Here is a 12,261-nt window from a genome sequence, read left to right on the forward strand (position 1 = left end):
AAAAAAAAAAGTAGAGAGTAGCCTAGCCTACCACACTAAATTGGCAAATTCAAGTTCTTTCAATTCAAACTCAAAATTAATAGACCTGAATTAGCAAATTTTGCTGTATTCTTTATTTTATTTTTTGATTAGTTTATCACACTACGCATCCTTTTTGACCATTAGTGAAGTCAAAGGACATTTTAATGAAAAGTTTAGTGACAAAATTTTATTTCGGTACATAATCTATCTATCTCTTGATTAATTCAAAACAGATGTTTCAGAAAAAAATGCAAATTTTGTTCCAGCATTTAAATTTTAGACAAACTCTTTGCACAAAAATAACGATTGTTTTATTCAAGTGCGTACATTGCAAAGCATTGAGAACATTGCCTGTTAATGAAGAATACAACACTATTATACATAAAACACATCCCACATATATAATTATTACTTTTTAGGTTCTCTTTTAAATAATTTCAGTTTATTAAGCACCTTAGCTTTCCAAAAATGAATTCAAATTCATCTGTGTATGTTCCCTGTGAAGAAGTTACAGCTGTGTCTCATTGCTCATCCATGGAAGAATACAAAGCAATGTATAAAGAAAGTATAGAAAATCCAGAAAGCTTCTGGGGAAAGGTAGCTCAAAGGTTTTATTTCAAACAGCCACCGACTGATGGTAATTTTTTTGACTACAACTTTGACGTTCGAAAAGGTGATGTGTATGTGAAATGTATGAAAGGGGCTGTTACAAATATTTGTTACAATTGTTTGGATCGCAATGTCAGTGATGGTAATGGCAATGTAATAGCATTTTACTGGGAAGGCAATGACCCACTGGATTGTACAAAAGTTACCTATAAAGAGCTGTTGGATGATGTGTGTAAATTTTCCAATGTTCTAAAATCACTTGGTGTCAAGAAAGGTGATAAAGTTGCTATTTATATGCCAATGATTCTTGAGCTTGTTGTCTCAATGTTAGCATGTGCTCGCATTGGTGCGATACATTCTATAGTCTTTGGTGGATTTTCTGCAGAATCACTGAGCAATCGTATTCTGGATGCAGAGTGCGATGTACTGGTAACAGCAGATGGATCATTTCGGGGATTGAAATTAATCAACTTGAAAGAAATTGCTGATGAAGCTTTGGAAATCTGTGAAAAATCTAATCATAAAGTTACGAAGTGCATTGTTGTTGAACATGTTACTGGTAAAAGTTTCTGCACTGACATTACAGAAAGACCCGCTAAACGTCCTGGTAAGTCTGTAAAGTTGACATGGAATTCTGGAGTTGATATGTGGTGGCATGAACTGATGTCCAATGCCTCAACAACATGTGAACCGGAATGGATGGATAGTGAAGACTCAATGTTTATATTGTATACAAGCGGGTCAACCGGAAAACCTAAAGGAATTCTTCATCATGTTACTGGCTATATGCTTTATGCTGCCACTACGCACAAGTACTCATTTGATTATCACCCTGGCGATGTATACTTTTGTACAGCAGATATCGGTTGGATTACTGGACACACTTATATCACATATGGCCCATTGTTGAACTGTGCTACTTCGGTTCTTTTTGAAGGTTTGCCATTTTTTCCTGATCCAAGTCGATATTGGGCCATAGTCGATAAATATGGTGTGTCAAAGTTTTACACTGCTCCAACTGCAATCCGGGCTTTGATGAAGCATGGTGAGGCACCTGTGAAAGCTTTTACACGTTCATCTTTGAAAGTTTTGGGCACTGTTGGTGAGCCTATTAATCCAGAAGCATGGTTTTGGTATCGGGACGTGATTGGAAATGGAGTTTGTAGTATTGTGGACACATTTTGGCAAACTGAAACTGGTGGTCATGTAATAACACCACTACCTGGTTGCACACCGATGAAGCCTGGCGCTGCAACATTTCCATTTTTTGGAGTGGTGCCAGCAATATTGTCAGAAGAGGGAAAGGAAATTGAAGGTCCTGGTGAAGGATATCTCGTTTTCAAAAAACCTTGGCCTGGTATGATGCGAACCATCTATGGTGATCATCAGCGATTTGAAACCACATACTTTAAGAAATTTCCTGGGTATTATGTTCCTGGTGACGGGTGTCGCAGAGATGAAGATGGCTATCTTTGGATCACTGGAAGAATTGATGATATGATAAATGTTTCCGGCCATTTGCTCAGTACTGCTGAAGTGGAATCTAGTTTGATTGAACATCCATCTGTCGCCGAAGCAGCTGTTGTTGGAAAGCCCGATCCTATCAAAGGCGAGTGCATTCATTGCTTTGTAACCATGATCATTGGAGTTGAATTCTCTAAAAAAATTGCTGATGAATTGAAAAATAAAGTTCGCCACAGCATTGGAGCTTTTAGTTGCCCAGATGTTGTGCAGAATGCTCCAGGCCTCCCAAAAACACGATCAGGAAAAATTATGCGTCGTGTTTTGAGAAACATAGCTGTAGGAAATAGAGACCTTGGTGATGTGTCGACGATGGCAGATGAAACTGTTGTTGATGTGCTCTTTGCAAACAGGCCAGAGAAATGAAAACTGTGGTTGCAACAAATAAATAGTTTTTCGTGTCAAACATGTGAGTTAATCAAGTTTTTTCTTCAATATGCAATGATATAAGTCTCCTTTGAAACACATTGAATAATACGGCAAAACCTGAACAAAAATACAATACATCATAATAAAGTTTCTATTTTGCCATTCCTGTTTTCCATATCATAGTTGTTGTACAGTATTTCGTTAGCATAGTTTAGCAGTTTTTGTCTTGTTTTCCTATTAATATACTACCTACTTGAGTTGATAAGAGATTTTGCAGTGTTGAATATGTTCAGAGTTATTGTACTCTAATATTTGTGCGTGCTGGTTAATAATAACATAAATTAGTTCAAGATTGTTTGCAATTTCTATGCCATTAGATGATTTTGCCTTAAAATTACTTATGGGCGTACTGTATTATTAACGTTTTTTAAGTTTGGCACCCCTATAAGTTGATTTGGACACTGGACAGTCTAGCATCCCCTGACTAACTTTAACATCTGATCACGGCAGTGCATGTTGTTTTAATGTTGATGGTGGGCTTGTGGTTATATTGCCATGTCACTCTCAAAGTCGATTCTAGTATCCCCAGGTAAACACTGGCTTATGATTTCAGTTTGTTCGCGAAAGCATGTGTTATTGGATATTTTAGTGGAAAAGGCATTTATTACTACTAGTAAACACCCCTTTGATGCCATATTCAATTTTATTTTTCATTGCTGGCGCGAAAATGAAAACAACAATAAAGTAAACACACGAATTTGGCACCAACAAAAGAAAAAGGTAGCAAAACCAAAGGTTTAAAATATGCAACGCTAAAACAGTGTTTGGAAGTTAATATTTTTAACTTGCACAGCCACCTAACCTTTTTATTAGGAGTTAAAAGTTAAAATGCAGCTGCTATTTTGGTGGTGGTAATGACACTAAGTTGGTGACATTAGCCTCCAGTAGATCCTGTATGTGTCATAGCGACCGATATATACAGGCCTTACCCACGTGCAAACATGTAATAATGACGGGAGTGGGAGGCCAATGTAATTTTGATTTAGAACTTCTAGCTAAATGTGCATCGTATCTCTTTCAAATGATAGTTTTGAGAATCTATGTTGCCAAAGTATGATCACTCAACCTTAAATCAAAGCAACACTTCAAATGTTTTCCTGGAAGCAATTACAAAGTAATCTTTCCCTGTTACCAGTGTTGCCTAATGGTATTTGGATTTCCAGCATAAGTGCCAAAATCTAGTAGATTATTTGTATTGTAACAATCACACAAAAGTAACTCAAAATCACACAAAAAAGCTATATTAACTAACTACTCAATCTATAAACTTATACAGTACTAGTGATTCCGACTGTTATCATGTGTAATACATCAGCCTCCAGTCAAATTCAAGCTTGCATGTAATCAATCTGTTCATGTCTAAATTTACAACCTAAATTACATTTCAATCGCTTTAAATTTTTTTTATTCCAGTACGGTATTGTTGCGAAATTAGTTCTAGCTTCTACATTTCCATACCAGCAACTGTGGTAACAAGACAAGTTTTCTAATAGCTTTTTTCAATTTCCACTTGCGTCATTTGTCACTACATTAGGAAAACAGGTGAAAGTTACTAAAATTTTATCTATGAGAGTTGTTAATTTGTAAATTTTTATCTATTGTAGCACAGGCAAGTTCAATTATGAATTTATGTTCATATGTAGTTGTATCTGTCAAAGTGAAGCCACAATAATCAGTACATATTGTAGTACCGTAGTCATGTAGATTGTGTAGCCGTTTTACCAATATCCTGTATGCATTTTAATCAGGGATGTAATTTGGGGCCTGGACTTGTTGGTATGCACACATGGATGCTCTCACTGTGGCGCTGGGTGATTTAAGTACCATACCATTCATGGTGTAAATTTTATGCATCAAAACTTTTTTGCTGTTTCACAGAAAGTCTATGACAATAGATTTGAACGTAAATGTTGTTTAAAAGATATACATGAAAATATTATAGTAATAAAATGTATAACTACCAAGCACCCAGAAAATAAAATTTACTTGGAAAAGCATCTAAATTGCCCTGACGTCACAATGTATGAGCCTGCGTGCATGTGCCTACAAGTAGTGCTTTGTGTGATCAACGAATTTTGTTTGTGTTGCCATTTTACCGGTCTGCTACTATTCGGTGAGTCCGATTCGGTGAGTTCCTAACCTCTAACCCCTATCCCTAAAACGGCAATGATAATTAGGCTACGGTACCCAATAATTTAAAAAAAAATTAAAAAAATCCCCGTTAAGGGATCGGACTCACCGAAACGGGCCATTCCGCCATTTTACAATACATTTTTGATGGTTATGCTACTGTAGTGTAAAGTTTTGTGGATTAGGTGCTACTGACGTCAGATAATACCAGTTTTTGTTTTAAAACTTGCAAGAAAAATTCTAGGGTTTACTTCTCTTAATTAACTTGCTGGAGGTTGCAGGCAACAGGATGTGTTAGAAAGTTTTTTTTAATTATATTAGAACATCTAAATTACTGTATGATAAAAATCAAGCTGACGTTTTAAAATCAAGATTTATTAAGTTCAGTTATCGGCCGCTATGATATATATTTACATGAAAGGTCTACGATATTTCTTTTCTTTTAAATGATGAAACGTTAACATGGATGTGAAATTTAACTTGCTTGTGATGGTGATGCTTATGACATTAATTTAACCATACTTTCTGGGGCCTATATATTTTATAAAGACAATCTCGTATATCACTAAAGAGCTTTCATACAAAATGATTGAGACGCAAACCTTCGATTACATCCTTTTGTAGCCCTCATGGTGAAAGAATGTCTGTGATCTACTGGTGTTACCTTATTGTTTTGATCAAATATCTCCTCATTTTCATCATGGGTAACACCCCGTTATTCACAGTTCCAGTTATCATCCCAGGCAGCAAATCAGTCTATTTTTCTATTACCTCAATGTCTGCAGACGTTAAATCAATGTAAAAAACTATTGATTTGCTGTCTGGGATTCTCCCCAACTTCGACAGCATTCTCCATTCAGATAGTTTTATGCAGATTTCAGTGGTAGTTGAATTTCACTGCAACATCGTTATGCATATAATTACAATTTTGTACAACCAGCTGCTTCACATTATATAATTTTATACTGCATTTTGGCTTACGTGCATGCACTGTCAGGCCGGATTTAGGGGGGGTGGGGCAGAGGGTGCAGGTGCCCTGGGCCCCCCGACTTTTGAAGGGCCCCCTATGTGGTAAAAAATGTGTTTTTGTGTTGTTATTTTTCTTTTCAGTCGTTAAAGTTTGTGCAAAATGCTTTACAGTGCTGGATTAATGGTACTGTAGATGTAGAGGTGTTTTAGGCACAAAAAAAATTTTTGCACGGGGGCCCCCCGATCTAACAGTGCCCTGGGCCCCCCCCATCAACTAAATCCGGCCCTGTGCACTGTACTACGATAATGAAGTGAATGGTTGAAAATTGAAAACATTCCAATGACTTTGCTCCAACCTGTAAGTTCCAACTATTTTTTTTTCTAAAAACATCCTGTAGCTATGTATGGTAGTTCATTGTTGCATTTTATTCATGAAGTACTTGACAATGTACCGTTTTGTGAGTCTCAGTTACTTTCAGATAATCTTGATACGATTTTGTAAAACTACTATTCCGTTTTGTTCAGTGCTTTACTAATTTTACTTTTGATTCAGTTTTACAATGCAGATAGTTTCGTACTATTCATTGCATACCGTTTGTTGCACGATGCCCATTGTGATTCGTTCTGATGTTGACTTACTTAGAATAAGATCATTCCATGTGTGCTATCAAATAATGATTTTTTTTTAATGTGCTGTGGTTTTAGATGTAGGACACCTAAGAATGTTGAATGATTGCTGAAACGAAAGTGATTGAAGCAATTATCCGAACAGGTCAAAGGTAAAGTTATTTTTGTGCAGTCTGATTTGTTGACATGGTGCATTGTTGTTCTTGATCAGCATCAACTCTTGAAATGTACTGCTAAAGTAAAAAATATTATACAAAAGATGTATTTATTCATCTTCGAATTGTCGTATTCATCTAAAGTTCTAAACCTTATTTCACTCACTTGTGTCGTATAAGATACAGTTTTCAAAGTCTTTTTTCGATGTTGCCATTTTTGCATAAACGGTAGCGAGAACTTTGCTGTTTATTTTATTTTTTTAATGCACTTCATTTAATTAGAATTTTAATGAAAGTAAAAAATTAAACTGAAAAAAATTGACAATTGAAAGGTTGAAATCAGTGAGTTTCACATTTGCGATGACGATGAGGCGAAGTGTGAGCCACATATTTATGAGCAAAACGTTGTTGGCTCCGACTTGCCAAATAATTTTGGATTTCGGTCACAATCCATGAAACAATCAGAATATAGTTAATCATCATTAAGTTGTTTTTGACAACAGAGATGTTGCAGTTTCTAACATATTATTTGTCTTTGTTTTATGAATCACCTGATACTTGGCACTGGCAAACAGATAGGATAATAGCCATATGAGCACACTGTTTGAACAGTTTTATCAAAAATGTCATTGTTTGAATACTTTTTTGTCAGAATTGTCTTTACCATTTTTTCCCGATATTTATTGCAGTCAGCAGCTTTCTGGCTTTCGGTTTCTTCTATTTGCCCGGGTGTAAGTTATAAAATCTATTAATCATTAATACTAAAGGCCGTAAAATCCAAACATTGTTGTTCCAAACTTCCAAGAAAACCACTTGAGTTGTGACCATTCTTATCTGAGCTATGCAGTATGCACACTAATGTTTAATTGCACATACCCCTGCATGGTTCCTATTCAATATTGTATTACGTTGAAAAGTAGTTTTTAACATGAGAACGAAAGCCACCCTCGGTTTTTATACTGCACCTAACAATGATTCCCTGGTTTAGATGAAAGGTGTTCCAGTTTGGTGCAGTTGAAACTCTTGATTGGTCTGAAAAGATGTTGGTGGCTTATAATCAAATTCTTCTTGTTCAATTTTGAATTTTCTTCACGTAATTTTTGAATTGCCCTTCTGTTATCTTCAATATGATTTCCAAAACTGAACAGAGCGGTGGATATATCTTCCTTATTATTATTACGTTTATCGTAACCGTACCATACCGGTACGGCTTAATATTTGCTAGTTTTACCGTTCTTTGTTCAAACTTGAAGGCACAAACGGAGTATGCAACTTTACGGGTTTGTACCCATACGAAGTACCTCTTTTTAGTAGACCATGGTTATCCTTTAAAGAATATATATGCCGGAAATGTCATTTCAAATAGCAACCGTTTTATTTATTCATCATGGTAACATTTTCGGGACAAAAAACTGTTGTTAGGGTAAACGTCATTTAGCATGAATTACAATTGAATTAAAACGTTTTTTGGGGAGGGGGCGATTTCCCCACCCACCGTGGCTACGTCCCTGTTGTGAGGCTTGCGTTGCTCGTGAATGGTGGAACGGTACACATCTGTAATGGGTACTGTTGCAATATAAAGAGCAACGTATACATGACAGTGAGCTGTAAAGGTGGTCCCATACGTGATTCCAAGCGCTGGGCGATGAGGTAAGGTTCTCATTATACTAAGTCTTTGGTACTAACGAGAGTAGGGTGGCCAGCTCCTTTCTTTTAGCCTCATTTCCTTTAGTTACTACGTCCACTGAGCAGCGTTTTCCAACAACCAACTTAACCCGGGAGTCTACATAAGATAACATGGTTACAAGCCATCGCATTATCTGCTGCGTAAAGGCATTGAAATTATGTCATGACGTTATATGACAACCTGTAATAGTAACCGAAGTGTGTCGTATTATCCAGGTATAAGGTACCGTTATTAAGTTTTTTAGGTATCAACTGGTCTTTATATTGACTGTTCGATTGATCAGGCTCAACGTTGAGTGGAGGCAGTCTGCAACATGTCTTCCACTAAAGGCGAAAACCAGCATCCACAATTGTAAGTGCAAAAGTGAGTGGCTAAACAGGTCAGTAAAACACCGGGCTCTGCAAACTAAAAGGATGGTTCCTGTCTAGGGGTGTGCTCTGGAGTGCATCCGGTTTTTCATTATCAGCACCTAGTGTATAAGTTGATTTTCATGTAGCAACACTTCAAAGTTTAACAACAAACGGAAACTCCACACTGGCAACCCTGGAGTTGGACATGTGATTTGAAGGTTCTGTTACTACAGGTAGGCTACCGGTAATGCGAAAAGAGATTTTTTGAGTCTAAAGGTAAAGATTCCAGTAACCAAATCACGTTTCATGCCGTTTATTTTCAATGCAATGATTTGCCCAAGTCAACCCTACATGCAAGTATTTTAACCTATTGTTTCTCGTAGAGCGCAGCACAACTCCTGTGGCGGGTCGGTTGTATCCGGAGGTACCGTTGTTCGAATGCTGTTCTATACTTTCCTCATGGTCACAGTTCCTATATCTTCTTATTTTATATCTAAGTAAGTACCGCAGGCGTATTTGTAATCTGTAGGTCGCTGTAGCAGATGGGGTGTTTCGACCAGTAGGCATTAACATAGGACAATTATCCCTGTTAACCAGCTAAGGGAACGTTCAAATATTACGTAACGCTTTTTTTCCGAATTTTTGACCCCCCCTCCCCCATGTAACGCTTTTTCACTACGAATTCAGCACAAAAAACTACCATTCCGTACTCGAAAGCGTTACGTAACGTTTTGCTTGAACCCCCTCCCCCCCGATGTGACGCTAACGTAACGCTTTGCATAAACCCCCCCCCTCCCCCTCGAAGGCGTTACGTAATATTTGAACGTTCCCTAACTGCAGTCATTGTGACCTTTCTAGAACTTGGCCAGCATTGATTGTTGCTTTGATCTTTGGTAAAAAAAAGAGTATTTAATTGCAGGAGTGGGAATCGAACCCACATCATCGAAATGACTACTTCATAAGTCATAACCTTCAAATGGGTAGGCCACGTTGCCGACTGCGAAACGTTCACTTAATCACTGTAATCAGCTGATTTAAATATTTCCTTCTTGTTGGTTAATAAACCTCATCTGCTCAAGATTACAAATACACGTACCTAGCCAGTTAAATCATCCAGTGGAAAAGAAAGAATCCGCCCCGATAGCTCAGTTGGTTAGCGTGTGACTTCGTGAACGAAGAGGCTTCAAGATCAAGCGGCGCTGGTTCGACTCTGGGGGTGTGCAGTTGCTCTCTGTTCAGGACTGCTCTCTGTTCAGCAGCACGTCAAGGACTGCTCTCTGTTCAGCAGCACCTAATGGATGGAATAATTCCCTGGCAACAAGACTTCAACAATCGGAAAGTTCACTCTGTCAATCTCGGTGACAGGCCCTGCGTCAGTGTTTCAAAGCCTCTACAATAGGGTGTCCCACTTTTAGGCGACTTTTCAGGAAAATTAGGTTCGGGTCAAATTCTGACTGGATTTTCGTCACTGATTTCAAAACCGACGTTATTTTTCATTATGACGTCATCTTGATGTGTCAGCTAGTGGATTTTTGCTATTTTGGCCTTATCACGAATATGGTAAGAGCTAGAGAGTTGGAACATGCGCCAAAATGACCGGAAGAGACGATTTCCTATTAATACAATATGAAATGCTAACTGCAACAGAAAAGGAGTTATTTTGAAAAAATATGTTTTTTTCTCAATTTTGACAAAAAAAAATGAGAAACACGGCAATTTTGCTACAGTGACGCTTTTATTTCGATTGTTAAGTTGCTGTGCTGCGCCACATTGTTTAACAATTAAGTACAGTGGTAGTTGTCCAGCATATTGTATTTACAATTGATCACCTCAGCGTTGATTTTTACATGCATGTTGCAAGTACTAATACTAGCTAACTTTAAACCGTTGATCTTCGTCCCCATCTCTCGCTTCTACCTCTTCTTCATTTTCAAACGTCGTTTGCTGTTCTGTTCTTTTCATTGCTTTTCCTGGTCTTCATCGTTTCTTCAACACTTCCGGCTAGCTGCTATTTCTGATGGGTGACATCTACCTTGGATGTTAATATCATTGTTCTGTTACTGAACTCAAATTCCTTTTCAGAAACCCGTTGCTCAAAAAGACACGAACACGCAAATTTTCCATTCCGAAAATGCAGTGCGACATTTGCCCTTCTCTTGCATTTGCATGGGGATATGTCGAAAAGCTCAGACAACCAATTTTCCGTTATCTGCTTTTGATTGTTACTTGCTCGTCTTTTTGCTGCTCTCAGTTTCTTCACAATATCAAATAGCTTGGTTTGAATTCGGCTTTTTGAAAGTATTGGTAAGCTCGCTTTGATCCATGAATTTGTGACATTTGCTACTACATCATATTTTAATTCATTAAATTCCGGAACTTTGTATTTGTCTGCTGAAAAAAACTGCAGTTGAAATAGCAGTGCTTGAGTACTTCATTGGTAGGCAGCACATTTCATTTCAACTTAGCTGATACAATGCACTTTTCTGACGATCTTGATTCTTTCATTTGTTTATCTTATTAATAATAATCTCACCTATTCTATACACCTTACACCTGCATATTAAGCTTAAGGGTTACCATCATTCTTAGATTAACTACTAAAACTGTATTTCGTAATGCTTGCCAGACAAAATTTATGCATCTTGTGTGCAAAATATCCCAAACAAAAATGATGCAGCATTGCATCATTTTTATTTTAGGATCTGCAGTTTATAACATAGCAATCGAAATAAAAGCGTCACAAAATCTATTGTTAAGCTACTACCACTGTACTTAACTGTTAAACAAGGTGGCGCAGCTTAACAATCGAAACAAAAGCATCACTGTAGCAAAATTGTCGTGTTTCTCTATTTTTTTTTGTTCAAAAATGAGCAGAAACATGTTTTTTCAAAAAAGCCCAACTCCATTTATCAAAATAAAAAACAAATAAAAAAAATAATATCAAAATATTTTATTGACAAAAAATAGGAAATCTTCCCTTCCGGTCATTTTGGCGCAAGTTCCAACTCTCTAGCTCTTACCATATTCGTGATAAGGCCAAAATAGCAAAAATCCGCTAGCTGACACATCAAGATGACGTCATAATGAAAAAATAACGCCACTTTTGAAATCAGTGACGAAAATCCAGTCAGAATTTGACCCGAACCTAATTTTCCTGAAAAGTTGTCTATACTATCAGGATTAAGCTCCCAGTCCGGGATAAAGATTTAATCAAGGAATTTTAAAATATCCTATGTAACATTATTCTATTGTCCAACTTTCTATCTAGCTTCATCCACATCAGTGGCGCAAAGCGTCTGTATGAACTGTGTCCGAAACTGCCAGTGTTAAGTCGCAGACGAATCAGTCAGGAACAGCTGTGCAACATACACACCATGGGCCACAACACGTTCCGACCGAAAATGTATCCTTTGTAACGATTGTGAATGATTAATGGCATTGAACCCGTGGCACGGCGGACCTCGTCCCACTGTGACCAAAGGACAATAATTAGATATTGCCATTGTGATGTCACAAAGACGCTAACGCACAAATATATTTCAGGAAATACTTTTATGAAGGATTTTTTGAATACACAGAAGACGATAGCATCATTCCGTCGGCTCTTACCGCTGTTGTAATGGTCCATATCGTTTTGGCGTTATTTGTATATGCAGCTTTCACAGAAGACATTCCCAAGAAGAAAAAGCAAGCATAGCACCAACTAATGTATCACAATGCGATGATTGAACTCATTAACTATGCTGTGCAAACCAGAGGTTCT

At 37.3% G+C, this 12,261-nt stretch overlaps 2 protein-coding genes across 4 annotated transcripts; both read left to right on the top strand.

Moving 5' to 3' along the window:
* Positions 1 to 489: 489 nt before the first annotated feature.
* Positions 490 to 2,579, top strand: LOC145783258 (acetyl-coenzyme A synthetase, cytoplasmic-like). The gene has a single exon (XM_082595078.1). The coding sequence runs from the start codon at positions 490 to 492 to the stop codon at positions 2,515 to 2,517; it is 2,028 nt and encodes a 675-aa protein (XP_082451204.1). The 3' UTR covers positions 2,518 to 2,579.
* Positions 2,580 to 2,699: 120 nt separating this feature from the next.
* On the top strand, positions 2,700 to 12,195 carry LOC145783174 (vacuolar ATPase assembly integral membrane protein vma21-like). Of its 3 annotated transcripts, XM_082594968.1 has the most exons (4): positions 2,700 to 6,458; positions 8,432 to 8,499; positions 8,882 to 8,995; positions 10,581 to 10,788. In XM_082594968.1, the coding sequence occupies exons 2-4, from the start codon at positions 8,462 to 8,464 to the stop codon at positions 10,768 to 10,770; spliced, it is 342 nt and encodes a 113-aa protein (XP_082451094.1). In that variant the 5' UTR covers positions 2,700 to 6,458; positions 8,432 to 8,461; the 3' UTR covers positions 10,771 to 10,788. The 3 variants fall into 3 exon arrangements, with proteins under 3 accessions (XP_082451094.1, XP_082451096.1, XP_082451093.1); XM_082594970.1 differs by lacking the exons at positions 2,700 to 6,458; positions 10,581 to 10,788 and adding an exon at positions 12,042 to 12,195 and having other exon boundaries at positions 8,360 to 8,499; XM_082594967.1 differs by lacking the exon at positions 2,700 to 6,458 and having other exon boundaries at positions 8,360 to 8,499.
* The last annotated feature ends 66 nt before the right edge of the window (positions 12,196 to 12,261 follow it).

Source organism: Aplidium turbinatum, chromosome 14 (assembly GCF_918807975.1).
Source record: "Aplidium turbinatum chromosome 14, kaAplTurb1.1, whole genome shotgun sequence".
NCBI classification, from domain to species: Eukaryota; Metazoa; Chordata; class Ascidiacea; order Aplousobranchia; family Polyclinidae; genus Aplidium; species Aplidium turbinatum.